The sequence below is a fragment of the Prionailurus viverrinus genome, chromosome A2 (assembly GCF_022837055.1).
Source record: "Prionailurus viverrinus isolate Anna chromosome A2, UM_Priviv_1.0, whole genome shotgun sequence".
Classification (NCBI taxonomy): domain Eukaryota; kingdom Metazoa; phylum Chordata; class Mammalia; order Carnivora; family Felidae; genus Prionailurus; species Prionailurus viverrinus.
This window is the reverse complement of record NC_062562.1, coordinates 1-24281: the sequence shown is the minus strand read 5'-3', so window position 1 is coordinate 24281 and position 24281 is coordinate 1. Positions and strand designations below refer to the sequence as shown.

Below are 24281 nucleotides of genomic sequence, written 5' to 3'. Positions count from 1 at the left end.
ATAGGTGATGCTATGAAGGGCCCCAGTGCCAAGTGGAGAGGGGAGACTGGGCATGGAGTCCAGCGCAGGGCAGAGGGGGGAAGGTGGTGACAGTGTGAAAGTGCCCAGAACCAACTACCTTCCTAATTTCCATATTTCCCAGAGGATTTCTAAGAGTGAAAATATGAAAGCGTTCAATCATCTCTTGTGTCCCCCCAAGTTTGCCCCTCTCCCTGAGTCCCCACTGCTGGGGACCCTAGCTTCAGCAGTCCCCCCACCCTGGCTCAAGCCCCCCCCCCCCCGCCCAGCTCCCCCAGCCTCGTGGCTGTCTCCCACCCCTGTCACCTTCAGGAAGGCCCTCAGAGCCCTGGTTGCCCGCTGGGTGGGCTCACACCGGGCCAGAACTTCGTGGGCTTCCTCTAACGGTCTCTTTTACCTCCCCCAGCCCAGCACCTAACACTGCACCTGAGCTTAGAAGGTGCTCATTAATGGGTGCCGGATGAGGGAGTGAAAACCCAGGACGCAGCTCAGACCTGTGATTACCTGTGCGTCCTTCCTGTGTCCCTAGCCCCACTCTGGTCCCGTCCAACCTCGGCCAGGACCAATCCACTCTACGGAGGGTCTGCTTTACAAGGTTCCGCCCCTAAATTAGGGGCCGATTAGTACCCAGGCCCGAATCGAGGCCCCCCTATCCCGCCCTGCGGTGCAAGGTCCCGCCCACTGATCCTCCCCAGTCCCAGCCTGCCCCTATCTTGACTACCCTCAGCTCCTTGCAAAGACCCAACCCTGGATCTGGGCCTGCCGCTCCCCACCCCCTCACCGCCGCGTGCCACCACTCCAGAGCCGCCCCCCCCCCCCCCCCCCCCGCCAAGCCTCCATCTCTGCCGGGTCCCCACCACCCTGGTCCTCTCCGTAAGTCTCCGCCCCGCCTCGCCCCCACCTTGACTTCTGTCTAGGTTCGCCCGGTGAAACCCCGCCTCACCTCCTGCTCTCTGCAAGACCCCCACCAGCCCTGCCCCCGATCCCGCGGGCCCGCCCTGTTTCTCAGGACCCCGCCCCCCCGGCCCGCCTCGGGCCCGCCCAGCACGACAAAGCCCCGCCCCGCATGACAAAGCCCCGCCCCCAAGCCCACCCGGGCCCGCCCCTCGGGCCCGCCCAGCGCGGCAAAAGCCCCGCCCCTCGGGACCGCCCAGCGTGACACGGCCCCGCCCCCGGGCCCGCCCCCGCGCCGCCCCAGCCCCGTCCCGCGCCCGCGCCGCCCGTTTCAGGCCGGTTGGCACCCGGCTAACAGCTCCGGCACGTCCGCCGCCCTGGCCGCCCGAGGACCACCCGCCCCGGCCCGCGCGGGTGAGCGGCGGCGCTCCCTCTACCGTGCGTCCTCGGGTGCCCTCGCACCCTCTCTGGACTCCGCCCCGCCTGAGGGCGTGAGGTCGCGGCGGCCGCGGCGGGGCGTCCCTGGAGGTTCTCGCGGAGCGGAGCCCAGTGGGGGTGCCGGAGCGCCCGGGGTCCTGTGGAGGCCCCGGCGTCTGGGCCGCCGCCGCTGCGGGATGCTCGAGGCTTCCGGTGAGCTGAGGGTGGGAAGGAAGGGGAAGCCAGCCCTGGTGGGGGGCGTCTTCCTGTGCCCCCCCCCCCCATAAACGTGGGGTGGATTCTGTCCACCTCAGCTTTCCTCCGACCCCGTCTGCCCTCCCCTGGGTCTCCCGGGCTCTGGGTCCCACTGGCTAAGCCTCGCTCGCCCTGAGCCTCACTTTTCCCCATCCGGTGAATGGGCACTGGCCCCGCTCAGGCTCCCGGGAGCAGCAGAACTGGTTGTGAGCCAGGTCCTCCCACTCGGGCCCTGGGGACACGGTTGGCTCGGATGCCAGCCGTCTTTGCCCTGAGAGGTTCTGAGTTCAGCAGGCGGCCCAGACAGGGAGGGAAGCAGAGGAGGGAGGGGGAGCAGGACTGGGATGGGGGACGCCCCAGGTAGAGGGGGAGCCCAGAGGAGGCGCCTGAAGAAGTGCGGACGGTCTGAGAAGTACGAGCTGAGACCAGAACGGTGAGGACCCACTGACCGCGCATGCGGGGAAAGCCCCTCCAGGGGGGACAGCCAGCCCAGTGCCCGGAGGCGGGGGGCTGCTGAGTGCTGGTGGCTGCTGTGGGTCCCCTGGGCAGACTCCGATTCCTGGCGTCTAAGGGCAAGGGCAAGCGTGAACTAGACGGTGGGAAGGTTCCAGGCTCCGTGGGAGGTCTGGGGTCGCCTGCATCTCCCCCGTCAGGGTTAGCCGCCCCGAGACCATGCTCAGACCTCTCTGGGTAGCTTGGCCCTCGTGTACGTGAGATCTAACATATAGCCCTGGGGCCCCATTTAGTCACTCAGCAAACACTGGTGAGCACCTCAGTGGGCTGGGTGTGCCGGGCGGGGATTGGGGCAGGAGGGGCGGCAGGAAGACCCGGGAGGACGTGGGTGTGGGCCTCCCAGGAGAGCTGACGGGGGCTGGCGGGGAGCAGCGGCCCGAGGTAGAACCCCTCACCCCAGCGATGGGCCGTAACGGGGGAAGACGAGGCGACCTTGGGTTGCTAGCGTGGGAGCTGCTGGGTGTGAGGCTGTCGCAGGTTTGGGGGGCAGCCGGGGCCCCGCCAGGCCTGAGGACGGCCAGAGAAGGACACGTCCGGCGGCTGGAACGTCAGAGCCCTGGGACGGGGCAGAGAAGCGGGCACCGTCCGGGCTGCTGGTGCGACCTGGGGCCCTCTCCCCGCAGCCCCACCAGCATGGGCAGCCTCGCCTACCGAGAGGACCTCGAGGAGGAGAAGAACTCCGGTGCGTGTCCTGGGTCCTGGCGAGGGGGCCGAGGGCCATCACGAAGTGCAGTGGCTGAGGGGGGCACCGAGGAGGCCCAGTGTGGGTGCTCGCCGGCTGACGGTCCCAAAGCCGATGACCGAATGCTAGACTCAGGATTCGGGGCCTGTAGCCTTGGACACCTTGGAGCCCGGTGCTGGCCCCCAGTTTAGCGCTCTGAGGAAGGAGTGGGTGTGAAGGGGTCTCCCAGAGCCTGTTCTCTTCTTGGCCTAGGGACTGGCCCAGGGCGGCGGGACGAGGGGCGCTCCCCCTGAGTTTACTGTGCGCGGGGGGCCGCGGGCCGTCCTGTTTGTTTACCAGCTCCCTGTCCGTGAGCTGAGTGTCCCCAGGGCTGGGTCCCCCCGGGGCCCCTCGGGCCCTCCTCTGGGGTGTCGTTAGCCTGTGTTTGCTGCCCTGCGTGATGCCCCGCTCTCTCTGGCTTCAGCGTTCACCTGGGAGCTGGAAGCCAACAGCAGGGACTACAACAGCCAGTTCAAGGAGAAGTCTTTCCTGTGCTGGCAGAGGAGGAAGTATAAGGTGGGCGCCCCGGTCTCTGCCCCCCTCCCCCGCAGCACCCGCCCTGAACTTCAGTCCCCAGGACTGTAGCACCCCCAGCTGGGTGCTGGCGCCACCCCCCCCCCCCGCCCCGCCTTATCCCACCCCAGTTTGGGTTAAGTTATATTAATACGAAACTTCTAAAGTGCAATATGTTCACGGGGCCCCACCTAAAACCTCTTGCGTGCGCCTCGCTTTGGAAAACCCTGAGCTCACGGCTCTGCTCCCCGAGTCTTTGCGCCCAGGAGGGGCTCGGTCAATGCTGGCTTAAGGCTTTGCCTCCCTTGGGCACTCAGTAAACTCTGGCTCAAGACCTTGCATTCAGTAGGTGCTCAATCAATGCTGGTAGCGGCCAGAAGGCGGGGCAGGCGGGCGAGGGGCCTCCCGGCCGGGCAGCAATCCCACGCTGGCTGTCTTTCCAGAGCAATGTCATCCACACGGCCAAGTACAACGTCTTCTCCTTCTTGCCCCTGAACCTGTATGAGCAGTTCCACCGCGTGTCCAACCTCTACTTCCTTTTTATCATCATTCTCCAGGTGTGGAGGGGTCAGCCGCCTGCCCGCATTGCCTCCTCCAGGGAGCCCTCCCTGACTACCCTTTGTCCCATGGCTCTGTAGACCCAGGGCAGTTTCACTGTGCATTTGTCTGTGTGGTTTGTGGAGCAAGGTCTGTCCCCCCACGCTCATTGCTGGGTCCCCACTGCACAGCCCACGGCCTGGCACAGAGGAGTGCTCGATACATGAGGAATTATGGGAGGTGTGTGCGTGGCTCCTTCAGGTCAAGGAGGGCACGCCCCCCCCCCCCGCCCCGCCCCCGTCAGGATGGACAGCTTCAGACAAACCGCCTTTGGCCCCAGCCCTCCGAGCTAAACCCAGAGGGCAAGGAGCAATCAGGGGTCAAAGCGCGTTCTCAGGACCTGTGGGGGCCCTTCCCACTGTCTGGGCCGTCTGGGTGGGGCACGAGGGGGGCCGGCATCCAGCCTGGACACCTTCCTCTCTCGGTGGGTGGGCAGTTTCCAGGGAACCCTGACCCAGCATCTCATTCTGTTCCGAGTAAAGATCCAGTAAACGTTTATTGAGCACCTACTGTGTGCTGGGCACCGGGGACCCAGCAGTGGCCCTGACGCGTGTTTTCAGGTGCCTCGGGCAGGCAGGGGTGACATCAAACCATGGGGTAGGGACCAGTGATGGGGGCCGGGGCCAGAGGGACAGGAGGGTGGTTGTCCCAAGGTCTGGGGGGAGAGGGGCCTGGCCCTGGGCTGGGGTGGTCAGCAGGTGGACACGGGATGCCAGGCTGCAAGGCTGGGTGTGCCGGGTGGGAGGGGAGCGGGAGGCGGGCAGGGTGGGGCCTGGGGGGCGGCCGGCATGACCCGCCCTCCACGTCAGGGCCTCCCCGAGATCTCCACGCTGCCCTGGTTCACTCTTTTTGTCCCGCTCATCTGCCTCCTCGTCATCCGGGCCACCCGAGATCTGGTGGACGACATCGTAAGTGGCCGGGGTGCCTGGCGAGTGGAGGGGGCCGGCTGGGTCCTCAGAGCCCTGGGTGTGGGGGGTGCTGGGCTGTGGTAGGTCGCATGAGAGACCGCCAGGGGCGTGGTGTGGGCAGGCAGAATCTGCCTTCCTGCCCAGCAGCCCTTCCCCCCGGGGTGGCGTGGGGGCCCGGCTGGGGGCGGGGCCGTCCCTCTGACCCGCTCCCCTGTCAGCCCAGGGGCGACACAGAAGCGACAGAATCATCAACAACAGGCCTTGCCAGATCCTGGTGGGGAAGAGGTGAGGCCTCGTGGCCCCGTGTATGTGTGGGGTCCATCCCGGGGCAAGAGGCCCCCAGCACGGCTTGTCGGGACCGGGGACAGGCCAGGGAGGAGCGCCTCGCAGAGGGCCCGGAACCTTCTGTGTTCCTGGACATCCTGGCTGAGCCTGACAGCGGCCCAGCCGGCACTACTTAAGCGCCTGCTGTCTACCAAGGCCGGGACGGGCCCTGTGATGGGGGTTCAGCTGAAGACGGGGGCGGGGAAGATCTGAAAGGGCCTGGGACCCGGGGCTGGGGGACCAGGAAGGCCGGACCTCCAGGAGGACCGGGGGCGGGCGGCCAGGACCTGCAGACTGGAAGCCCCGCTCTCCCGGCTGGGGTGGCCAAGGCTGGGCCTGGGAGGGACCCCCCCTCGCTGCCACCCCCGCCCCCGCCCCTGCAGCTTCCTGTGGAGAAAGTGGGAGGACCTGAATGTGGGAGACGTGGTCTGCCTGCACAAAGACAACATCGTCCCGGTGAGCTGGTGGCCGACCGCAGGGGGGCGGGCTGCCTCCTGCTTGCCTTCCTCCTGTGTCCCCCCTGAGCAATGCTGTTGCCACCCACCCCTCCCAACCCCAGGCCGACTTACTCCTGCTGGCCAGCACCGAGCCCAGCAGTTTGTGCTACGTGGAAACCGCGGACATCGATGGGTGAGCCGTGGGCCATCCCTAGGGGTCTGGGGCTCTGGATGCCAGAACTTCCCCAGCGGCCGAAGAGTTAGGTCATCCGCCCCGGGCACGGTGGCGGGGTGCCTGCGAGCCAGCTGGGCCAAAAAGTTGGGCCGGAGCAAGGGACCTACCTTTGTGCCGACATTTCTGGAGGCCCTCGTGTGCGCCAGCCTGAGCGTGAGAAGGCCTAGGGCGTGGCCTCAGCCCTGCGGCAAAAACGCTGTGCGTCCTTGGGCGAGGCCCTCTCCCTCTCTGGGCCTCGGCGTTCTGGTCGGCAGCCGGCACACCGTCGGTGCTTAGCGAGAGTGTCTGAGGGACTCTGGGAAGGGCTGCGGGTGCCTTGCCCTGGTACCGTCCATCCGTACCTTCACCTGGTCCCCGTCTCATCACCAGGGAGACCAACCTGAAGTTCAGGCAGGCCCCGCCGGTCACCCACCACGAGCTGACCAGTATAAGGAAGATGGCATCCTTCCAAGGTGAGAGGCAGCAAGCAAGGAACAGCAGACACCCCCGCCCCGTGTGGGCCTGCCCCTCTGGGCAGCGGGTGCAAAACTTCTCCACCTCGCTGGGTTTTGGGGCGTGGCAGTGGGGTGTCTAGGGGGCGTTGGGGGTCGGGATTCATGTTTTCATGGCCCCTCAATCAACGTGACTTTGGGGACATTCTCTCTATTGTCACGATACGCAGGGCGGCATCTTTTCAGGCTTTACGTTTTATTTATGAAACACGGCCGCTTCGAGTCAAACAGTTTTGGTGGTTTAATTGAAAAGGCGGCCTGCGTACATGGGCTCGCGATTCGCCTGCACGGTGGCCCAGCAAGGGGATACTTTATTTTTTCCTGTCTCGTTGCAAAGGCAGGCTGCTCTGATTGGTTCGGGAGCCGAATCTCTGTCCTGAGCCACAGCCCCTTCGCTCCTGACATCCACGCACCGGCTGCCTGCCTGATACCTGGGGGAAAGCCTCGCTCGTGGGGAGGGTGGCTGCACGTGTCCCCACCGCTCCCTCCAGGCCCTGACCTGACTGAGCGGTGCTGCAAGGCATGGCCCCATTTTTCAGAGGAGGAGACTGGGGTCAGAGAGGTGGCAGGAGGCGTGGGCTTGCTCCCTGCCAGGGTCCCGGTCCACACCCCACGGCCATTTTAACCCTGCGCTGGTCCAGCCTTTCATCCTGCCTTGATTTCCTCGCACACGAGCGGGACTGGCGGTGGGAAGGACCTCTCCCACCACCTTCTGGAAAACGACGGTGCCTGCATTTGTCCCCTGTGGCTTCAGGGAGTTGGATGTCGGTGTCCCTTTCTTCTTTCCCTCCTTACACATTTATTGAGCACCTGCTGTGGGCCAGGCGCGAGGCTGGGCCCCGGGGCCTCAGCGTCACCAAGACCAGGCTGGCACCTACCCCCACAGAGCTCAGGTTGATGATGTCGTCCCAGGGTTGTAACCACGCGGAAGGGGGCTCAGGGAGGGAGGGCTTCTCTGAGGAGGTTGAGTCCGGGGGGCCGGGGGCCGTGCACCCAAGACCCCCGCGGCTGGAAGGGGCCGGCTCTGGAGCAGGAGGAGGCTGCCTGGGGGTGGTGCAGGGGTGAGCGGGGCCGGAGTGGGGCAGGGCGGGCCCCGTGGCGGGTGGCTGGGGCCGGAGGGGGACAGCGGCGTCCCCCCCGCCCCAACTCAGAAAGGGCAGGCCGAGCCCCCCCCCGCAACGAGCCTGTGGCTACCTGACCTCCCCCCCCACGTGGCCCCCAGGCAAGGTGGTGTGTGAGGAACCCAACAGCAGGTTGCACCACTTTGTGGGGTGCCTGGAGTGGAACGGCAGGAAGCACCCCCTGGACATCGGCAACGTGCTCCTGCGCGGCTGCAAGGTCCGGAACACGGACACCTGCTACGGGCTGGTCATCTACGCCGGTGCGGCCCGGGGCGGCCCGGGGGGGGGGGGGGGGGGAGGTGCAGGCCAGGAGGACGGGCGGGCGACAAGGAGACGCAAACCCCACAGGTTTCGACACCAAGATCATGAGGAACTGTGGCAAGATCCATCCGAAGAGAAGCAGGATAGACCGTCTACTGAACAGGCTGGTGGCCCTGGTGAGGCACCCGAGGCCCCCGCCGTCCTCTTCCGGGCCTCCGTTTCCCTCCTGTGCAAAAGCACGTGCGTCCTGATCCTCAGACGGGTCTGTGGGCCGGAGGATCTCTTGTTAGGATGAGGGCCAAGTAGTGACGTCCTCGTGGCCCCAACTCTGACGCCCTCCAGGCCCACAGGAGATAATAAGATGGCCTGCGCTCAACTTAGGCGGCTTGCGGGTTTTGCCCGATTAGTTCTCTTTTCTGAAGTTGTTGTAATAATAATTGAAACAACAGCTCACGAGGCCGACAAAGAGCCTGCAAGTTCCCCTCCCCGGGTACGCACCCCGCCCCCCCCCGCAGCGCCCCTGCCCCGGGGACCCGTCCCGCCCACCCGTCCCCACTGAGTGCCCCTGTCGGTGAGTCCCCGGGGCGCCCCTGTGTCACCCGGGGTCACCCGCATGCCCACCACTTGCCTTCCAGATCTTTCTGTCCCTGGTGCTGATCTCCGTGGCGTTGAGCTTGGGCTTCTGGTTCAAGGCGAAGGAGTTCAAGGCCAAGCACCACTACGTGTCCCCCAGGCACGTGCAGAGCGTGGCCGCCGAGACCTTCCTCACCTTCTGGGGCTTCTTCATCCTGCTCAGCGTCATGGTGCCCATGGCCATGTTCATCATGTGAGGCCCTGCCCGTCTCCCCCCACCCCCGCCCCGCCCCGCCCCTTCCTGCCCGTCTCCCCCCGCCCCTTCCTGCCCTCCCCTCAGGAGCGGGGGGCGGAGCTGTGACCCGGAGTGTGTCGCAGGGTCGAGTTCATCTACCTGGGCAACAGCATGTTCATCAACTGGGACGTACAGATGTACTACGAGCCCCAGGACGTGCCCGCCAAGGCCCGCAGCACCAGCCTCAACGACCAGCTGGGCCAGGTGGGGTACGTGTTCTCGGACAAGACGGGCACGCTCACGCAGAACGTCATGACCTTCAAGAAGTGCTGCATCGGCGGCATCGTCTACGGTGGGTCCCACCCCGCGGGTCCCGGGGACGCCGGCCCCACGCCCTGTGCTTCTGGGCCACGGAACTGTGGCCACGCGGCATCGTCCCACGTTGCCCACAGAGCGATACTGTGGGCCTCTCGGCTCACCCGGCCCCGGTCGAGACTCGGGCCGGCCATTGCCCCGCGACAGCAGCCTGCGTGTGGACGCGGGACGTGGGGTGTCAGCGTCTACACGTGTCACGGAATAGGATTCTTTCGTTTTCACAGACAGACCTCTCCTTGGGGACGCTGAATGTGCAATTTCTTTATTTTACTTTTTTAAGTTTATGTATTTTTGCGAAGCAGGGGAGGGAGAACAAGTGGGGGGGGGCTGTGGGGGGGGGGAGAGAGAGAGAGAGAGAGAGAGAGAGAGAGAGAGAATCCCAAGCAGGCTCAGCACTGTCAGCACAGAGCCCAACCCGGGGCCCGAACTCACGGCCTGTGAGATCACGACCTGAGCCAGAATGGAGAGTCGGATGCTTACCCGACTGGGCCAGTCCTGATTTTGGAATTTCATTAACATTTTCACGTGGCACGAGATGATCGTCTTTCGATGTTTTCCCAGAGATTTAGAAATGTGAGAAACATTCTCTCTCTCTCTCTTTTAAAAAAATGTTTATTTAATTTTGAGAGAGAGAGAGACAGAGAGACAGAGTGTGAGCAGGGGAGGATGAGAGAGAGAGGGAGACACAGAATCCAAAGCAGGCTTCAGGCTCTGAGCTGTCAACACAGAGCCTGATGCGGGGCTTGAACTCATGAACCCGTGAGATCATGACCTGACCCGAAGTCGGACGCTCAACCGAATGAGCCACTCAGGCGCCCCTCTCTCTCTCTTTTTAAAAAATATGTATTTATTTTTAGGAGAGCGAAAGCAGGGGAGGGGCGGGGCGAGGGGGACAGAAGATCTGAAGTGGGCCTCGCGCTGGCAGCACAGGGCCCGATGTGGGATTTGAACTCACAAACCACGGGATCGTGACCTGGACTGGGGGCAGGTGCTCGACCAACTGAGCCACCCAGACGCCCCAGAAATGTGGAAACCATTCTTGGCTCGCAGACCACGCAAAAAGTGGTGGGGCAGGGTCCTCTTGGCCGTCATAAAGTGGGGGACGTGGTTTTGGGCAGGACGTGACAGAGCACCCACCGGGGTAGTAACGGGAAGACGGAAATGGGCCCATGCCCTCTGGGAAAGCCCACCCCACCCTCAGCCGGGGTCTCAGGGGTGATAGGGAGCAGCGGGGCCTGTGGCAAGCAGCATTGGCCCCAGGCCAGGTCTTCTGATGTTTCTAGAAGGTCTGTGGACCCAGGGTGTGTGTGTGTGTGTGTGTGTGTGTGTGTGTGTGTGTGAGAGAGAGAGAGACATCACCCCAATCTTTCAAAGTAGGCAGGCAGGTCCAAGTTGTAAAAAGACACCGTGAAGAGATCAAACAAAACGCCTGCATGAGGCTGGGCTCCACCCCGGCCGTGCTGCCGGGACCTCTGGAAGCCATGCCACTCTTTTCTCTCCTTCGTGTAGATGGCAAAGCTGTGGCCGGGGGGGTCCTTGGTTGTTGGGGTGTCGGGTCCAGAGGCCCGGGCCCGCTTGTCTGGCCATCTCCAGTGGCCCCGGGAAGCCTGCCAGTGTGGGGCGGGCGCTGCGGGATCCCCGTGGGCGCGGCGGCTGGGGCCTGAAGCTGGGTCTTTCCCCAGGCCCCGACGACGAGGAGGCGGCCCCATGTAAGGTGAGCCCCGGCCGCCCTGCAGCGCGGGATAGGGGTGGGGGTGGGCAGTGGCCCACCCAGAGCCGGCCTGTCCCCTCCCCACCCCTCAGGGGAGCCCCTACCTCTGGAACAAAGTTGCCGACGGCAAGTTCCCTTACCGGAACGCGGAGCTCCTGCGAGCCGTTCGGGGCCGCACGGACGAGGCGGTGCGAGAGTTCTGGCGTCTGCTGGCCATCTGTCACACTGTGATGGTCCAGGAGAAAGACCGTGAGTGCGCCCACCTCCTGTTCCCTGCCTGGGGCGGTGCTCCGGCCCTGGGGCTCCCGAGACGCTCCAGCCCACTCCCCAGGGCTCCCTTCTTTGGGCTTGGAGGGTGCTTAGGCCCTGTCCCAAGCCCCACCTCTTCTGGGCCTAGGGGTGTCCAGGCCGGAGCCTCGAGATCTGTTGCCGTGGGAAGGGGGGGGGCCCTTCGGACCGGGGTCCACGCACCTACCTCCCTCTGCCGGGCTTAGAGCTCGTACCGGCCCGAGAGACCACCGTCCTGTGAACGTCTGGTTTCCTCCTTTGCGCTCTGGAGATGGGTGGCGGTCCCGGTGGAGGAAAGCTCTCGGGGGACACGCCCGCCCCAGCCGCGGTTCCCTCCCCCAGCAGACCAGCTGGTGTACCAGGCGGCATCCCCGGACGAGGAGGCGCTGGTCACGGCGGCCCGGAATTTTGGCTATGTGTTCGTGGCGCGCACTCGGGACAGTATCACGGTGATGGAGCTGGGGGACGAACGGGTGTATCAGGTCCTCGCCATGATGGACTTCAACAGCATGAGGAAGCGCATGTCGGTGCTGGGTGAGTGCTTGAGCCCCGTGCGGGGGCGGGGGGGGGGGGGCGGGCAGGGGAGAGTGTGTGTGGGCAGCCTGGCCTCTCCCTCTGCAGTCCGAAACCCCGAGGGCGCCATCTACCTCTACACCAAAGGCGCCGACGTGGTCATCTTTGAGCGCTTGAGCAAGAAAGGCATGACAGAGTGGACCACGGAGGAGGCCTTGGCTGTGAGTCCCTGCTGGGTGGGGGGGGGAGAGGCTGTTGGGGTAAGGCAGGGGGTGAGGGGCAGGGAGAGGCCGGCAGAGGAGGAGAGTGTGCAGCAGAGAAGTGGCAGGCACCCAGGCTGGCCACGTGCAGTTGTCCAGGTTGTGTGCGGTACGGACATTCCAAAGCCCAGGGATCAGGGGAAGGGTCAGGGGCTGTCGGGGTCCCGGGGAAGGGTCTGGCCGGGCTGTGCTGAGGGTCTTGAGGAACAGTTAGAAATGGCCATGCGAAGCCAAAGCAAAGGGGGGGGCGGGGTTCCCGACAAGAGGAAGGGCAGGTGCAGCGGTGTGGAGGCAGGACAGAGCTGGCTACGGGATGGGGGTGGGGGGCTGAGCCAGAGCAGCCCCCCTGGGGGTGGGGGGCAAGGTTCGGGGACCCCAAGCAGGGAGCAGGGCCGGAAGAGTGTCAGGGAGGCAGAGTGGCGACGGGTGGTGCCAGGGCCCCCCCACCCGGCCCCCAGTCCTTTGCCGAGGAGACCCTGCGGACCCTGTGCCTGGCCTACAAGAGGGTGGACGAGGACACATACGAGGAGTGGCGTCAGCGGCACCGCGAAGCCAGCCTGCGGCTGCAGAACCGGGCCCACGCCCTGCACCAGGTGTACGAGGAGATGGAGGAAGGCCTGCAGGTGGGCGGAGCGCGGAGGGGGGAGGGGCCGGGCCGGGCGCCCCGCCTCTGCCAGGGCGCTGACCACCCCCCCCCCGGCCCCGCCCCCAGCTGCTGGGAGCCACAGCCATCGAGGACAGACTCCAGGACGGCGTCTGCGACACCATCCAGTGTCTCAAGCAGGGGAACATCAAAGTGTGGGTACTCACAGGGGATAAGCAAGGTGAGTCCCCGGGGCGCCGAGAGAAGGGGATGGATGGGTGGGTGAGCGCCCCTCACCTGCCCGGACAGGCCACCGCCCTCCTGTCCCATTTGTCCGGGCTCGGCGTTGCCCTCCGCGTCAAGCCGGGAAGGGAGGAACGGGCACGATTAATGCTGGGGTTCCCCCCCCCCCCCGACACCTCCGTCGGGCGGGCTGGCCCTGTGCGGAGGCTTCCTGAGTGGCCGGGTTGCCCCTGTGTGACAGGTGGGCGGAGCTGGGCTCAGAGGGCTGGGAGCAGGCGCTGGAGGTTGCCCAGTGACTCGGGGGCAAAGTGGCGTGGGCCCGCCGGTCCCTTGGTCCTGGAGCCCCGAATCTCCTTCACTGCCCTGTGGGTTCTTTGTGGCCCCCGGGGGCCGCATTGGGACTTACGTGGGCACCAGGCACATGCACACAAAATACTTGAAATGACGTCTTGCAGCTGCGTTGGGATCAAGACAAATATCCGAGCTGGATCACAGTCATTATCATTATGTTTTCCTCTGATTTTAAAAGAAATTAAGTCATTTGTGTGGGTTCCAAGAAGGGCCCGTGGGGTCTAGGCAGGCTATGCCCAATGACCTCTTGGCCCTGCGCCCCACCCTCCCTTCCTCCAGGAGCCCAGCCCCGGCCACGCACCAAAGCGGAGCTCCCTTTGCTCAGAGCGGCAGCCAAAAAACTCAGGGCTGGCTGCCATTGGCCGGCCTGAGTCACGGGCCCTCTTCTGAACCAATCCCCGTGGCCAGGGGGCGGGGCATGCTGATGTGGTTGTGGGGGCCCGGGTCCACGCAGCAGGGTGGGCGTGGCCCCCAAGGGGCGCTGAGCTGGGCTGGTTTGCAGAGACGGCCGTGAACATCGGTTTTGCCTGCCAGCTGCTGTCGGAGAACATGCTCATTCTGGAGCAGAAGGAGATCACGTAAGAAGTGGGGGGCGGGCGGGCGGGCGAGCCGGGGATGGGGAGGGGGCCGCACCCACGGCATACGAGCGGCCCCGGGGGGTCTGCGGAGTGCCCGAAGCCGCTGCCCGGCGGGACTCCCGGAGCGGGGGACCCCGGCACGAGGCAGGGGCGTGGGGGGGGGCCGGGGGGGGCGGGAGGCCGTGCCTTGCGGCGGCTGACCACCCTCCCGCCCCCCCCCCCCCCCCGCAGTCGGATCCTGGAGGCCTACTGGGGGAGCAACGATGGCCTGCTGGCCGGCCAGGGCCCCCTGCAGAGCCGCTTCCTGCAGCAGACCAAGGTGGCCATGGTCATCAACGGGGAGTTCCTGGTCAGTGTCCGCTCGGGGCCACGGCAGCGCCCCTGGTGAAGGGCAGGGGGCTGGGAGGCGTACAGGCCGCGGGAGCTGCTGGACGGGGCGAGGCGGAAGGGGCCGGAGCAGGGCTTGGGGCCGCGGGGCCTTGCCCGGAGCGGAGGGGTGCCGGGTGACGCGCCCCCGCCCCGCCCCGCCCCGCCCCCGCCGGCCAGGACCAGCTGCTGCTGTCCCTGCGCAAGGAGCCGCGGGCGCTGGTGCGGGACGAGGACGTGGACGTGGACGTGGAGGAGGCCTGGCAGGAGCCTGGCGAGCGGACGACGAACTTCCTGCGCGCCCAGAGGGTGTCCCTGATGTGGCGGACCCTCGGGACCCAGCTGAGGGGCACGGGGTTGGGGCCGCGGGTCAAGGACTCCGGCGCCCGCGACGGCCCCGAGGTGCGGCGCGAGCGGGCCTTCGTGGAGCTGGCCGCCCGTTGCCAAGCGGTCATCTGCTGCCGCGTGACGCCCAAGCAGAAGGCTCTGATCGTGGCGCTGGTCAAGAAATACCAGCGCGCGGTGACCCTGGCCATCGGGGACGGCGCCAACGACGTCAACATGATCAAGAGTGCGTGGCGGGGCGGCAGGGGGGCGGCGGCGGGGGCGGGGGCGGGGTGGGGGTGGGGGGGTGGGGGGAGAGCCCGGGCTGACCGGCCGCGCGCGCGTCCCCGCAGCCGCGGACATCGGCGTGGGGCTGGCGGGCCCGGAGGGCATGCAGGCGGTTCAGAACAGCGACTACGCGCTGGCCCAGTTCTGCTTCCTGAAGCGCCTGCTGCTGGTGCACGGCCGCTGGTCCTACGTGCGGGTGTGCAAGTTCCTTCGCTACTTCGTCTACAAGACGCTGGCCAGCATGATGGCGCAGGTCTGGTTCGCCTCCTACAGCGGCTTCACCGCCCAGGTTTGCAGCCACGCGCGCCGGGCGAGGGAGGAGGGGTCCTGCCCCCGCTCTGTGCCCAAGGGCTCCGGGGATGCTTGGCGAATTGGAGCTTTGAAGCCGGGGGTGGGCGTGGGGGTGGGGGTGGGGGGCAGGTGCTCCAAAGTCCTTCCTTCGAGGGGAGAAGAGGAGGATTTGAGCCACTGAGAGGTTGGGGGCTGGGTCCCTGACCGCAAGACTCTGGAGCTTTGGAAGGGGAGTTTTCCCTGCGTGCCAGGAAGCTGTCTCAAAATAGACGGCCCGAGAGAGGGAAGGAGCTCCCTGTCCCCCAAACCCCAGCGTGTGAGACGAAGCTTTACGGGAGGGCGCCGTAGATGAGTAGATACTGCTTGGCTGCTCCACTTTTTCGTGTACAGGTATTTCTTCGATGCTTCTGTAAGCTGGAATGGTCTTAATTTGCTTTGGGGATTGCTCACCCCAGCAGGTGTATGGAGACAAACTTTGCTGGTCTGTTGGTTGATTCTAGGAGCTTCCTTGTGGATCCTTGGGGAGTTTCTGCATATAGGATTGTGTCCTCTGCAAAGAGAGAGTGTTACTTCTTGCTTTTCTTCCTTCCTTCCTTCCTTTTTCTTCCTTCCTTCCTTCCTTTCTTTTATAATTTTTTAATGTTTATTTATTTTTGAGAGAGAGAGAGCGCACACACACACACACACATGCATGCACACCCCAGTGGGGGGAGGGGCAGAGAGAGAGAAGAGAGGGAGACACAGAACCCGAAGCAGGCTCCGGGCTCCGAGCTGTCAGCACAGAGCCTGACACGGGGCTCGAACCCTCAAACCGCGAGATCGTGACCTGAGCCGAAGTCGGACGCTCAACCGACTGAGCCCCGCAGGCACCTCACTTCTCCCTTTTCTGTTCGAGTAACATTTATTTCCTCTTCTTGAGGAAATTGCTCTGGCTAGGACTTCCAGCCCAGTGTCGAACGCAGGCTTCCTCTTTTGTTCTGGATCTTCGTGGGGGCGGCGTTCACTTTTTCCACATTTGTTCCTTCTCCTCTGTTTATTCAGTACGGGCGCCTGTCAGTGTAGACTCGCGGATATTGCTTTCTTGTATATTTTGTCGCTGACATCGTCCCCAATTTGTCCTTTTGACGTGCACCTGGTCTTTTCCGACTACACCCCCTCTTTCCGGTGCTACCAGAACTGCCCTGCTCATTTCCCCTGCCCCGACCCTGCGATCAGCGGGTTCCATAAGGAGCCCCGGTTCTTGGTAGTTAGACGCCAAGATCTAAGTGCTTGGTGTGCTCGTCGGTCCTGGGATGCTGCAGGATTACTCTCTCAGTTGACAAGAGCGGGGAGGAGGACACATAGCGACCTCGTAGAGAGGCGCCTCCGTCTCTCTGTCTTGTCTGTGTCTATCCCTCTGTCTTTGTGACCACTGGAAACGGAGTCCACAGCCATATGTTTGAGTCCAGTCCCACGGGACCGGGCTCCGCTTAGCCTTTTCCACGGACCCACTTTGTGATTCTTTTCTGCCCCAGTGAGAGACTTGGTTCTTGTAAAATGTTTGCTTGTTACTTATGCGTTCGGTTCCAGCACGCACACGGAGCGGGTTTTGGAACTGAAGCCCTGATTCTGTCAACTGGATTGGATTGGTCATTAGGGGGGCTACTTGTCCCTGAGGGCTCTTCCACGCGGTGATCCCCCGAGACCGGGAACGGCCAGAAAACACATTCTCTAGCCGTTTCCAACCCCCCCGCCCCCCGTAGTTCCGCATCGCAGCCATCCAGCTAAAACAAGGACTCAAAGGCGAAGTTTCGAAACAATCAGACTATGTTTTCCTCTCTGCCTCGTTCTCTTCCGGCCTTTATCAAGCCTCCTGTGACCCATCCCTGGCCTTAGCACCAACCTTCATCGTGCCTTGACTTCCCAGCTCACCTGGCATCCTCCCCAGGGGGTCCAGCCAGCTTGGGTGGGTCTCCTCGGGTAAAGACACGTTTCTGTTTCTGGCCATTTGGCTCCTGAAGGCTGACCACGTTCTCCCTCCCCCTCCCGTGCCAGCCTCTGTATGAAGGCTGGTTCCTGGCACTCTTCAACCTGCTGTTCAGCACACTCCCGGTCCTCTACATTGGTCTCTTCGAGCAGGTGAGCCAGTCAAGGCCTCGCTTCCTCCTTTCCGGTAGATGCCCCTGTCTCTGCCCTACGTTCCTCCCCCTGGGGGCCGGGAGCGGGGCTGGGGTGGTCCCCCACGCGCCACCGGGTCCCAAGAGCCTGCCCCTCCCCCCCGTGCCCCACCCCCAGGACGTGAGTGCCGAGCGGAGTCTGGAGCTTCCCCAGCTATACATCGCGGGCCAGAAGGACGAGCTCTTTAACTACTGGGTCTTTCTCCAGGCCCTTGCCCATGGCACGGCCACCTCCCTGGTCAACTTCTTCGTGACCCTGTGGGTCAGCCACGACTCGGCCGGGCCCACCAGCTTCAGTGACTATCAGTCTTTCTCTGCGGTCGTGGCCCTGTCGAGCCTGCTGTCCATCACCATGGAGGTAGGCGGGGCCACCGGCCCGTCTCCCCCCCCCCCCCACCCCCAGTGGGGCCTTGGACGTGAGCCACTGAGATGTCACTGCTCAGGTGACCCTGCCAAGGGCCTGCTGTTCGTGGGCCCTGGGGACTCAGCCCCCACCCGCCTCCGCGAGCCCTGCCCTGAGCCTCCTGCCACCACCCTGGCTTGATCTCTCCCTGTTCAGGCCATACTCATCATCAAGTACTGGACAGCCCTGTCTGTGCTGGCCATACTCCTCAGCTTCGGTTTCTACATGGTCGTCACTTGGGGCTGCCAGAGTTTCTGGCTCTTCCAAATCTCCCCTGAGACCTTCCCGTTCCTGTGTGAGCCCCCGGCAGGGGATGGGGTGGCGGGCCCTGGGGGACGGGTGCGTCCATGTCAAAATGTCTGCTTCGTGCCTCTGTGAGGCACTGTCTTCTCGGCTGTGTGTGTGTGTGTGGGGGGGGGGGGGGGTGTCCCGTGCAGGGGGAATCGGTGCCTTTTGGGAATCTGCACAAAGGTGTCCGGGGGTGGAGGGAGAGGAGGGAGAGGTGGGGTGACAGGAGGAGGGGCCACCAAGCAGGCTCTGGGGAGGCTCCACCCCGGGCCGGGCTGTGACCCTGTCTTGTCCCCAGATGCTGACCGCAATGTGCTGTCCCACCCCTCCATCCTGCTGGTGATCCTGCTGAATGTGTCACTAAACACCCTGCCTACACTGGCCCTGCGTGTCATTTACCAAGCCCTCGAGAAGCCACGCCCCAAGGTGAGGGCTGGGGTCCCCATCGCACATTCCCGGGACCCCACCAGGCAGAGCCTGTGCCCGGAGCAGACACTCCCGGACATGCGGGGCTGGGGGTGGTGGGAATGGAGACCCAGGTGCATGGCCAGGGCCCTCAGGGGGACCAAATGACAGGCCCCAGGCTCCCCAGGGAAAACCACCCCTTCCTAGGGTGGGGCTGGCCAGGAGCACGACGAGGCGCACTCCAGCATCACCGGACTTCTGCCCAGATGACTGGGGCTTGGGGGTGGAGATGACAGAGGAACCAGGAAATGGCTTCGGGAAGAGAAGGGACTTAGAAACAACCCTGGGTCCACGTGTGGATGAAGCGTAAACACAACGTGTCCCTCCACACGCTGGAATCTCGTTCAGCCTGAGAAAGTTAGGACATCCTGCCACCATGTGGATGGACCCGGAGGCCACCGTGCGCAGGGACAGGAGCCGGACACAGAAGGACACGTCCCGCGTGACCCCACGCACAGGGAGTCCCCAGAGGAGTCCCGTCCACAGGGACAGAGAGTGGATGGTGGGAGCCAGGGGCGGGGAGTCCGTGCTTCATGGGGACAGGGCCTCAGTCTGGGGAGATGGAAAGTTCTGGAGATGGATGGAGGGTGGGTGCACGACGGTGTGACTGTGCCTGACGCCTCTGAGCTGTGTGCTTGGAGACAGTTAAATGGGTACATCTCGTGTTATGTGCATTCTGCTACCGTGCAAAAAGGCGTGCGTGGGAACTTAGGGGCTCACGTGACCCTAAGAACCCAGAAGGGCAGGCTGCAGCCGGGATGGGCCCCAGAAGTGACTGGAATAGCGACCAAACAGGCGGGACACCCGGCTGTCCCCGGCTCACCTCTCCTGGCTTTGCCACCAGAGGGCACCTGAGGCACCTGGTGGCGGCTGGTCCAGAGTGGGGTGCCGGGGAAGGAATCTGATGGGTTGGCCCAAAGTCAGCCTGGGAGGGGACTCTAACCGGCTCTGCTCAGGGAGGGAAGGCCTGGTCGATGGGTGGTGGCCGAGGAGGGGCTCTGACTGCCCCCACCGGCAGCAGGGACCTGAGAGCAGTGGGCACGGCGTGGGAGCCTGCTGACCGCCGCTTTCCTCTGGGCCGGGCAGGAGGTGGAGGAGGCCCCGAGCGAGGACATCACGGCGGTGGAAGCTGCGCCCTACCTCCGCCGGGAGTCGCGCAGGCGGCGCTCCAGCTACGCCTTCTCCCACCGCGAGGGCTACGCGGAGCTCATCACGCAGGGCACGATTCTGCGCAGGGCGCCGGGGGTCGACAGCGACATGCTGATGGGCCAGATAATCCTGTGCCACGAAGAACTGTCCCCGAGCATCCAGGAGTCCCCCCGGTGCTCCAGGAAGATGTCGTTCCTGGGGAAGACGGGGCACCAGCACCGGGGCAAGGTGTCCTCGAGGGACGGGGGACGAGCAGCCCGCCGTCCTCAGATCCCCGCCGGCTCCCCGCGGGGGCTGGCGGTCCGGGGCGTCCCAGGAGAAGTTGCGGGGGGAGCGGGAGGACTCACGGTGGTCCAGGGGGAGCGCGCCGGGGCCGTCGGGGGCTCCCCCGCCCCCCCAGCAGCCCGCGGACGAGGGGGGCAAGGTGTGCCCTGTGGGGTGACTGCCGGTGCCCGGGGAGGGCGCAGTGGCGCCCGAGGCGGCGGGGCAGCCCCTCCCCGACCCCCGACCCCCGAGGAGCAGTGACCCGCCCCGCGTCGCACCCGCCCGCAGGCCTGCGCGGCCTTCCCCGGGGGGACTAGGCTCCACGTCCCTTTCTGTTGCTAATAAACCAGGGTCCACCTTCCCCAGGGCTGCGCCAGGCTCTTTCCTTTCCTGCACCTGTCGCGTCCGCGGTCCCGCGACCGGCTTTCCCGCTAAAACCCCGAATACCGACCTCTAGTGGCCCAGGCGGGATTTGCAGGAGGAGCCCCGCCGCCGCCCCGGGGCGGGGGTGGGGGGACGCCGCGCGGCTGGGGGCGGGGGGGGGCTTCCACGCCCTCGGGGTTGGGGGTGCTCCGTGGACCCGCGAGCGTCCGGCCCCGGGCAGCCTCGTCCCCAAGCAGGTGTCTTCCCCTCTGCTTCGGGGCGCGTCCCCACGGGGCGGCTGGGGGGGGGGGGGGGCGGCCCAAAGACAGACTTCCTCCCCTCCCCGCGCCCCACGCCTCCCCTCCCTGCCGCCGACACACACGTCCAGGTGAGTGAGTACAAAATAATTTATTGGAGAAAAACAAAACAACAAATCCAGCACAGCAGTGGTTAACAATGACGATGATTTTTTTTTTTTTTTTTAACTTTTAAGCCTGTCACCTGAGGGTGGGAGGGACAGGGCTTCTGTTCCCTCTAGCATCTAGCATGGGGAGGGGGGGGAACTTTGGATGATGCAGGTGGTGGCCTCCCCCAAAGCCGCCCCAGTGTCCAGTCTTGATTAAACACTCAGGGCCAAGCGGCCTCTTGGTCCTCCCTCACCCCTGGCTGAAGAGAAGGCCCCCCCAAAACCAGCCCTCTGGGGAGGGGGGTGTCTGCCAGGACCACAGTGGGGAGCCGGGACCGAGGGGCAGGTGTGGTTTACTCTGGGAAATGGCCCACGTTCCAGCCGGCGCTGGGCTGGGTAGGGGGAGCCCTGGAGTGTGTGTGCCGCACCCCTGCCCTCTGATCTGGGGCCTCGGGTCCTTGGGGTGAACCTCCCTTCGCTACCCCAGGCCCCCTTCCCCCGCTGTCTTGGGAGGCGGGCTCTGTCCTGGTGTGAGCTCAGCCCAAGTGGAGTCACAGGCAGGGATACTGCCCCGGAGCCCGCTTTCACGATTTTTGGGGGGGCCTCTCTGTTCTCCAGGGTCCCGACGTGGGCTGGGAGGGAGGGCTCCACAGATGTGCGCCCCCCCCCCCATTTCAGGCCGGAGGGAAGGGGGCTGAGGAGGCTGAGGGTGTGGGAGGAGTCCGGCTGGGGGCCTGCCTGGGGGGCAGCGGGTGTCTCGAGAGGGCCCTTCGGATATCAGAAGTTGGGGTACACCCCGGCCCCGCTCCCCCTGGGCGACAAGACTCGAATTGGCTGATTGTCTCTCTCCTGTGAACAAGACACTTGGGAATTCATGCTAGCGTGAAACCAGCCGGGCTGGGGGAGGGGGCAGCGACACCCTCCTGCGCCCAAGAACCAGGAGCAGGAGGCCCAGGACACCCCCCCCCCCGGCTGGCACGGGCAGGTGACATGTGGGCTGCGGGAGGTGGAGACGGGGGTCTGGGGGTCCGCTGCCTCCTCCACCTTCCCGTCCCCCTGAGGCCTCGTCCCCCTCCCGCCACTGGACACAGATCCTTAGAAAGGGGAAAACGAACACAGAGCAGCGCGAAGAAGCCCCGACCGAACCCGAACTCGGCACGAAACACAACCATGCGACACGGAATCTTGGGGCCCTGAGCGGCCCCCCCACCCCCCGCCCCACCCCGAGCACAGTAGTCATGCATCAAATCAAATTCCACTGTCTTTTTTTTTTTTTTCATTTTTCTTCCTTTTTTTTTTTTCTTAAAGTACATTTGAACACAGGACACATAGAATAATAAATACTCTTATAAGACATGACTCCAGAAAACGAGAAACAACACACCAGAGAGAAGAAAGGTGCACCTTCTCTCTTCCTGCCTTCCCTAAAGGACTCGTCTGAATAAGAAATCTGTAAACGCCGGTCCGCGCTCTCCGCCTGCCTCCCACGCTTGCTGCCTTGCCCTTGGCCTCTGACCGCCCGGCTCTCACTGCCCTGACATTCAATATGTCTCCCACGGAACTCTTCAAAGAAACGACATACCATCGTCTGCAAAATTATAATTTAACGGTATAAAGCTTCAAGTCACGTATTCCAAAAACTAGCTAAGGATTTTTTTTTTATCACATAAACTATACATTAAATATTTTGAGGTATTTCAGAGAAAATTGTCAAAGGCTCAAAGGAGCTGTGCTGGGTACGTCATTCCCTGCGTGGAGAATGGTCTTTGGTGACAACAGCTGGGCGTCAGGGGGAGGGTGGGGGGAGGGCCCGCTGGAGGGGGGGCTACTACGGAGCTGGTGTGTGCGTGTGTGTGTGTGTGTGTGTGTGTTTGAAAGGGACCCTGGGATCTGGGGCTGCTTCTGTGACCCGGGGCTGGTGGGACTTGACCCGATCTGACCACAGGTCACCGCAGTGAGAAAGTTCCACAATCAGAACGGTCCCAAGCCGGTTCCTAACTTTCCAACAGGGGACAAAACAGAGACAGACCTCTGGCCTCTGATCCTTGCTTGAGCAAATGACTTGCCCAGCACAGAGGGTGGGAGAAGCCCTGTCCCCTGCCAGCAGGAGGTCTGTCCAGTGGGGCCCAGGTGATAGTGGGCACAGAAGGAAGGGGTCACGTCCACCCAGACTCCAGTGCCCAGCGCCACCGCAGAAAGGACAGCGGTGTGCGTGCGTGCGTGCGTGTGTGTGCGCGCGTGAGTGAGTGTGTGCGCGTTTGGGGGGACGGTTGCTGAGCGGGGACAAGGACTCAGGATTCTGCCCCAACACCCAAAGGTTCTAGAAGCATCACTCGGATCAGTTGCTTCAAAAGCCGGGAGAATAGTGAGTCGATAAGGACAAGAGAACATTTCACACACATCTTTGGCTCCAGAAAAAGGCACTCATCGACCTCAGTATCCTCTCTCCCTCTTTCTTCTCTTCTCCCTGTCTCCCTCTCTCTCTCCCTCTCTCTCTCTCCTTGTCTCACTCTCTCTCTCTCTCTCTCTCTCTCTCATTGCTAGGGAGCGGGGCGCACCTGAGGGCACACCTGGTCCCAGGCGGGGCATTTCAGCGTCCAGCACAGGTCCTTGGGGGGGAATCTTTGGTATCAGGCGTGATTTATCCAATCACAGACAAGAACGTTTGAGTGAGGTAGCCTTTACCTGGGGGGGGGGGGGGCATTTCACTAGAAATGTCTTTTGCATTCTCAAGGGGGGAGGGGGTGACTACCTCCCTGGGAGGCAGTGGCCGCGCCGGGGTTTGGGGGGCGAGGTTCCTTCTAGCCTCCAGGTCCTGAACCGTGGGGAGTGGGGTTCTTGGGATCCAGCTGCCGGCCAGCCTTGGAGGTCACCTTGGAGGTCACCAGGAAGGGAAGAGAGACGAGCTGGGGGTGGGAGGGGGGGGCTCATCTTCATTTCTGACCCTTCCTTCCCCCTTGTCTGTCATTTTTTTTTTCTTTTTGGCAAAAACAGGAGCAGGCAGGACCCCACCTTCCTCAGCATCGGCTTCAGCTCCTTGGAGAGAGAGTCGCGAGCGCGGGCCCCGCCCCCTGCCTCCCCTGCAGGCCCGGCGCCGCCCGGCGGGGATTCCGTGCGTGCGGGTGTCTCCTCCGTGGAATCGGTTTGGTTTTTTTTTTTTGTTTTCCTGTTTCCCGGGGTCTGTCTCTCCCCTGCGTGTCATCAAGGTGCCGAAAGGTAAAGTGAACTGGCGGGGGGGGGGCGCCGGGGAAGGGAGGCGTCTGGAATGTACCCGCATGTTTGAGCTCGGCGGCCCTCCTCCGGGCTGGGACGGGGTGGGGGAGGGCGCCCGCCCATGGGCGCCGGCGGCCCCCGCTGCTGCGACCCCTCCCCAGACGTTAAGGCAGCGATTCTTGGCACAAGGAACCCCGGCCGCCGGGAGGGGGTGTGGGGCGAGCAGCGGGGTTCTCGGCTTGGGGGGGCGGTTCTGCCGGCGGAGGGGGGCTGGTCTCGGTGCGGGTGGGGGGGTGGCGGGGGGCGGCGGGGGGGGGGCGGGGAGGACCCAGCCCCACGGGCTTTTGGCGACTCGGGAGGGGGCGGGGTCCGGGGCGGGGTCGGTGGGGGGACGGCTGGGGAGGGGGGGGCTCCGCCGGGCCTCCCCGCGTGGGGGGCGGGGGCCGGGGAAGGAGGGGGGGGGCTTATTCTTCGAATTCCTTCTGTTCAATACCCGGTTTATTCTAGTATGTGCTTCTTGACCCGCTTTGGGGGACGCCGCCGCCGCGAGCCTGGTTTTCCTCCGCGGCCCTCGGGGCGCTGGGGCGGGGGGGGGGCTGGGGGGGGGCGCGGCGGGCTCCCTCGGGCCTGGAGGGGGCGGGGCGCAGGGCGGAGGGGCCCTTCTTGTGCACGGCGTCCCCCCCCTCCCCGGGGCGGGGCACCCCTCCAGCGCCCCCCCCGCCCCTCCCCCCCCGCCGGGGCTCAGGCCTTGGAGAAGGTGGCGGCGGCGCCGGCGGGGCCCGCGGGGGCGGCGCCCGGCTCCTCGGCCCAGCGGTTCATGCAGCGGCGCCGCGCGTTCATGAAGAAGTTGCTGACGGTGTTGAGCTCCAGGCCGAGCTGCTGCGAGATGG

General features: G+C 64.5%; 1 protein-coding gene across 5 annotated transcripts; it reads left to right on the top strand.

Annotated features, from left to right (window-relative positions):
• Positions 1-1221: 1221 nt before the first annotated feature.
• On the top strand, positions 1222-19770 carry ATP8B3 (ATPase phospholipid transporting 8B3). Of its 5 annotated transcripts, none has more exons than XM_047850628.1 (28): positions 1222-1542; positions 2721-2779; positions 3243-3334; positions 3775-3888; positions 4738-4836; positions 5060-5121; positions 5544-5616; positions 5720-5790; positions 6202-6284; positions 7546-7704; positions 7793-7881; positions 8341-8531; positions 8657-8865; positions 10571-10602; positions 10692-10848; positions 11230-11421; positions 11509-11621; positions 12119-12283; positions 12373-12484; positions 13340-13415; positions 13647-13764; positions 13962-14352; positions 14459-14682; positions 16719-16802; positions 16959-17198; positions 17400-17538; positions 17830-17957; positions 19083-19770. In XM_047850628.1, exons 2-28 carry the CDS (start codon positions 2731-2733, stop codon positions 19668-19670), a joined length of 4050 nt encoding a protein of 1349 aa, XP_047706584.1. In that variant the 5' UTR covers positions 1222-1542; positions 2721-2730; the 3' UTR covers positions 19671-19770. The 5 variants fall into 5 exon arrangements, with proteins under 5 accessions (XP_047706584.1, XP_047706582.1, XP_047706581.1 ...); XM_047850626.1 differs by lacking the exon at positions 1222-1542 and adding an exon at positions 1914-2017 and having other exon boundaries at positions 10752-10848; XM_047850625.1 differs by lacking the exon at positions 1222-1542 and adding an exon at positions 1914-2017 and having other exon boundaries at positions 11233-11421.
• Positions 19771-24281: the final 4511 nt, after the last annotated feature.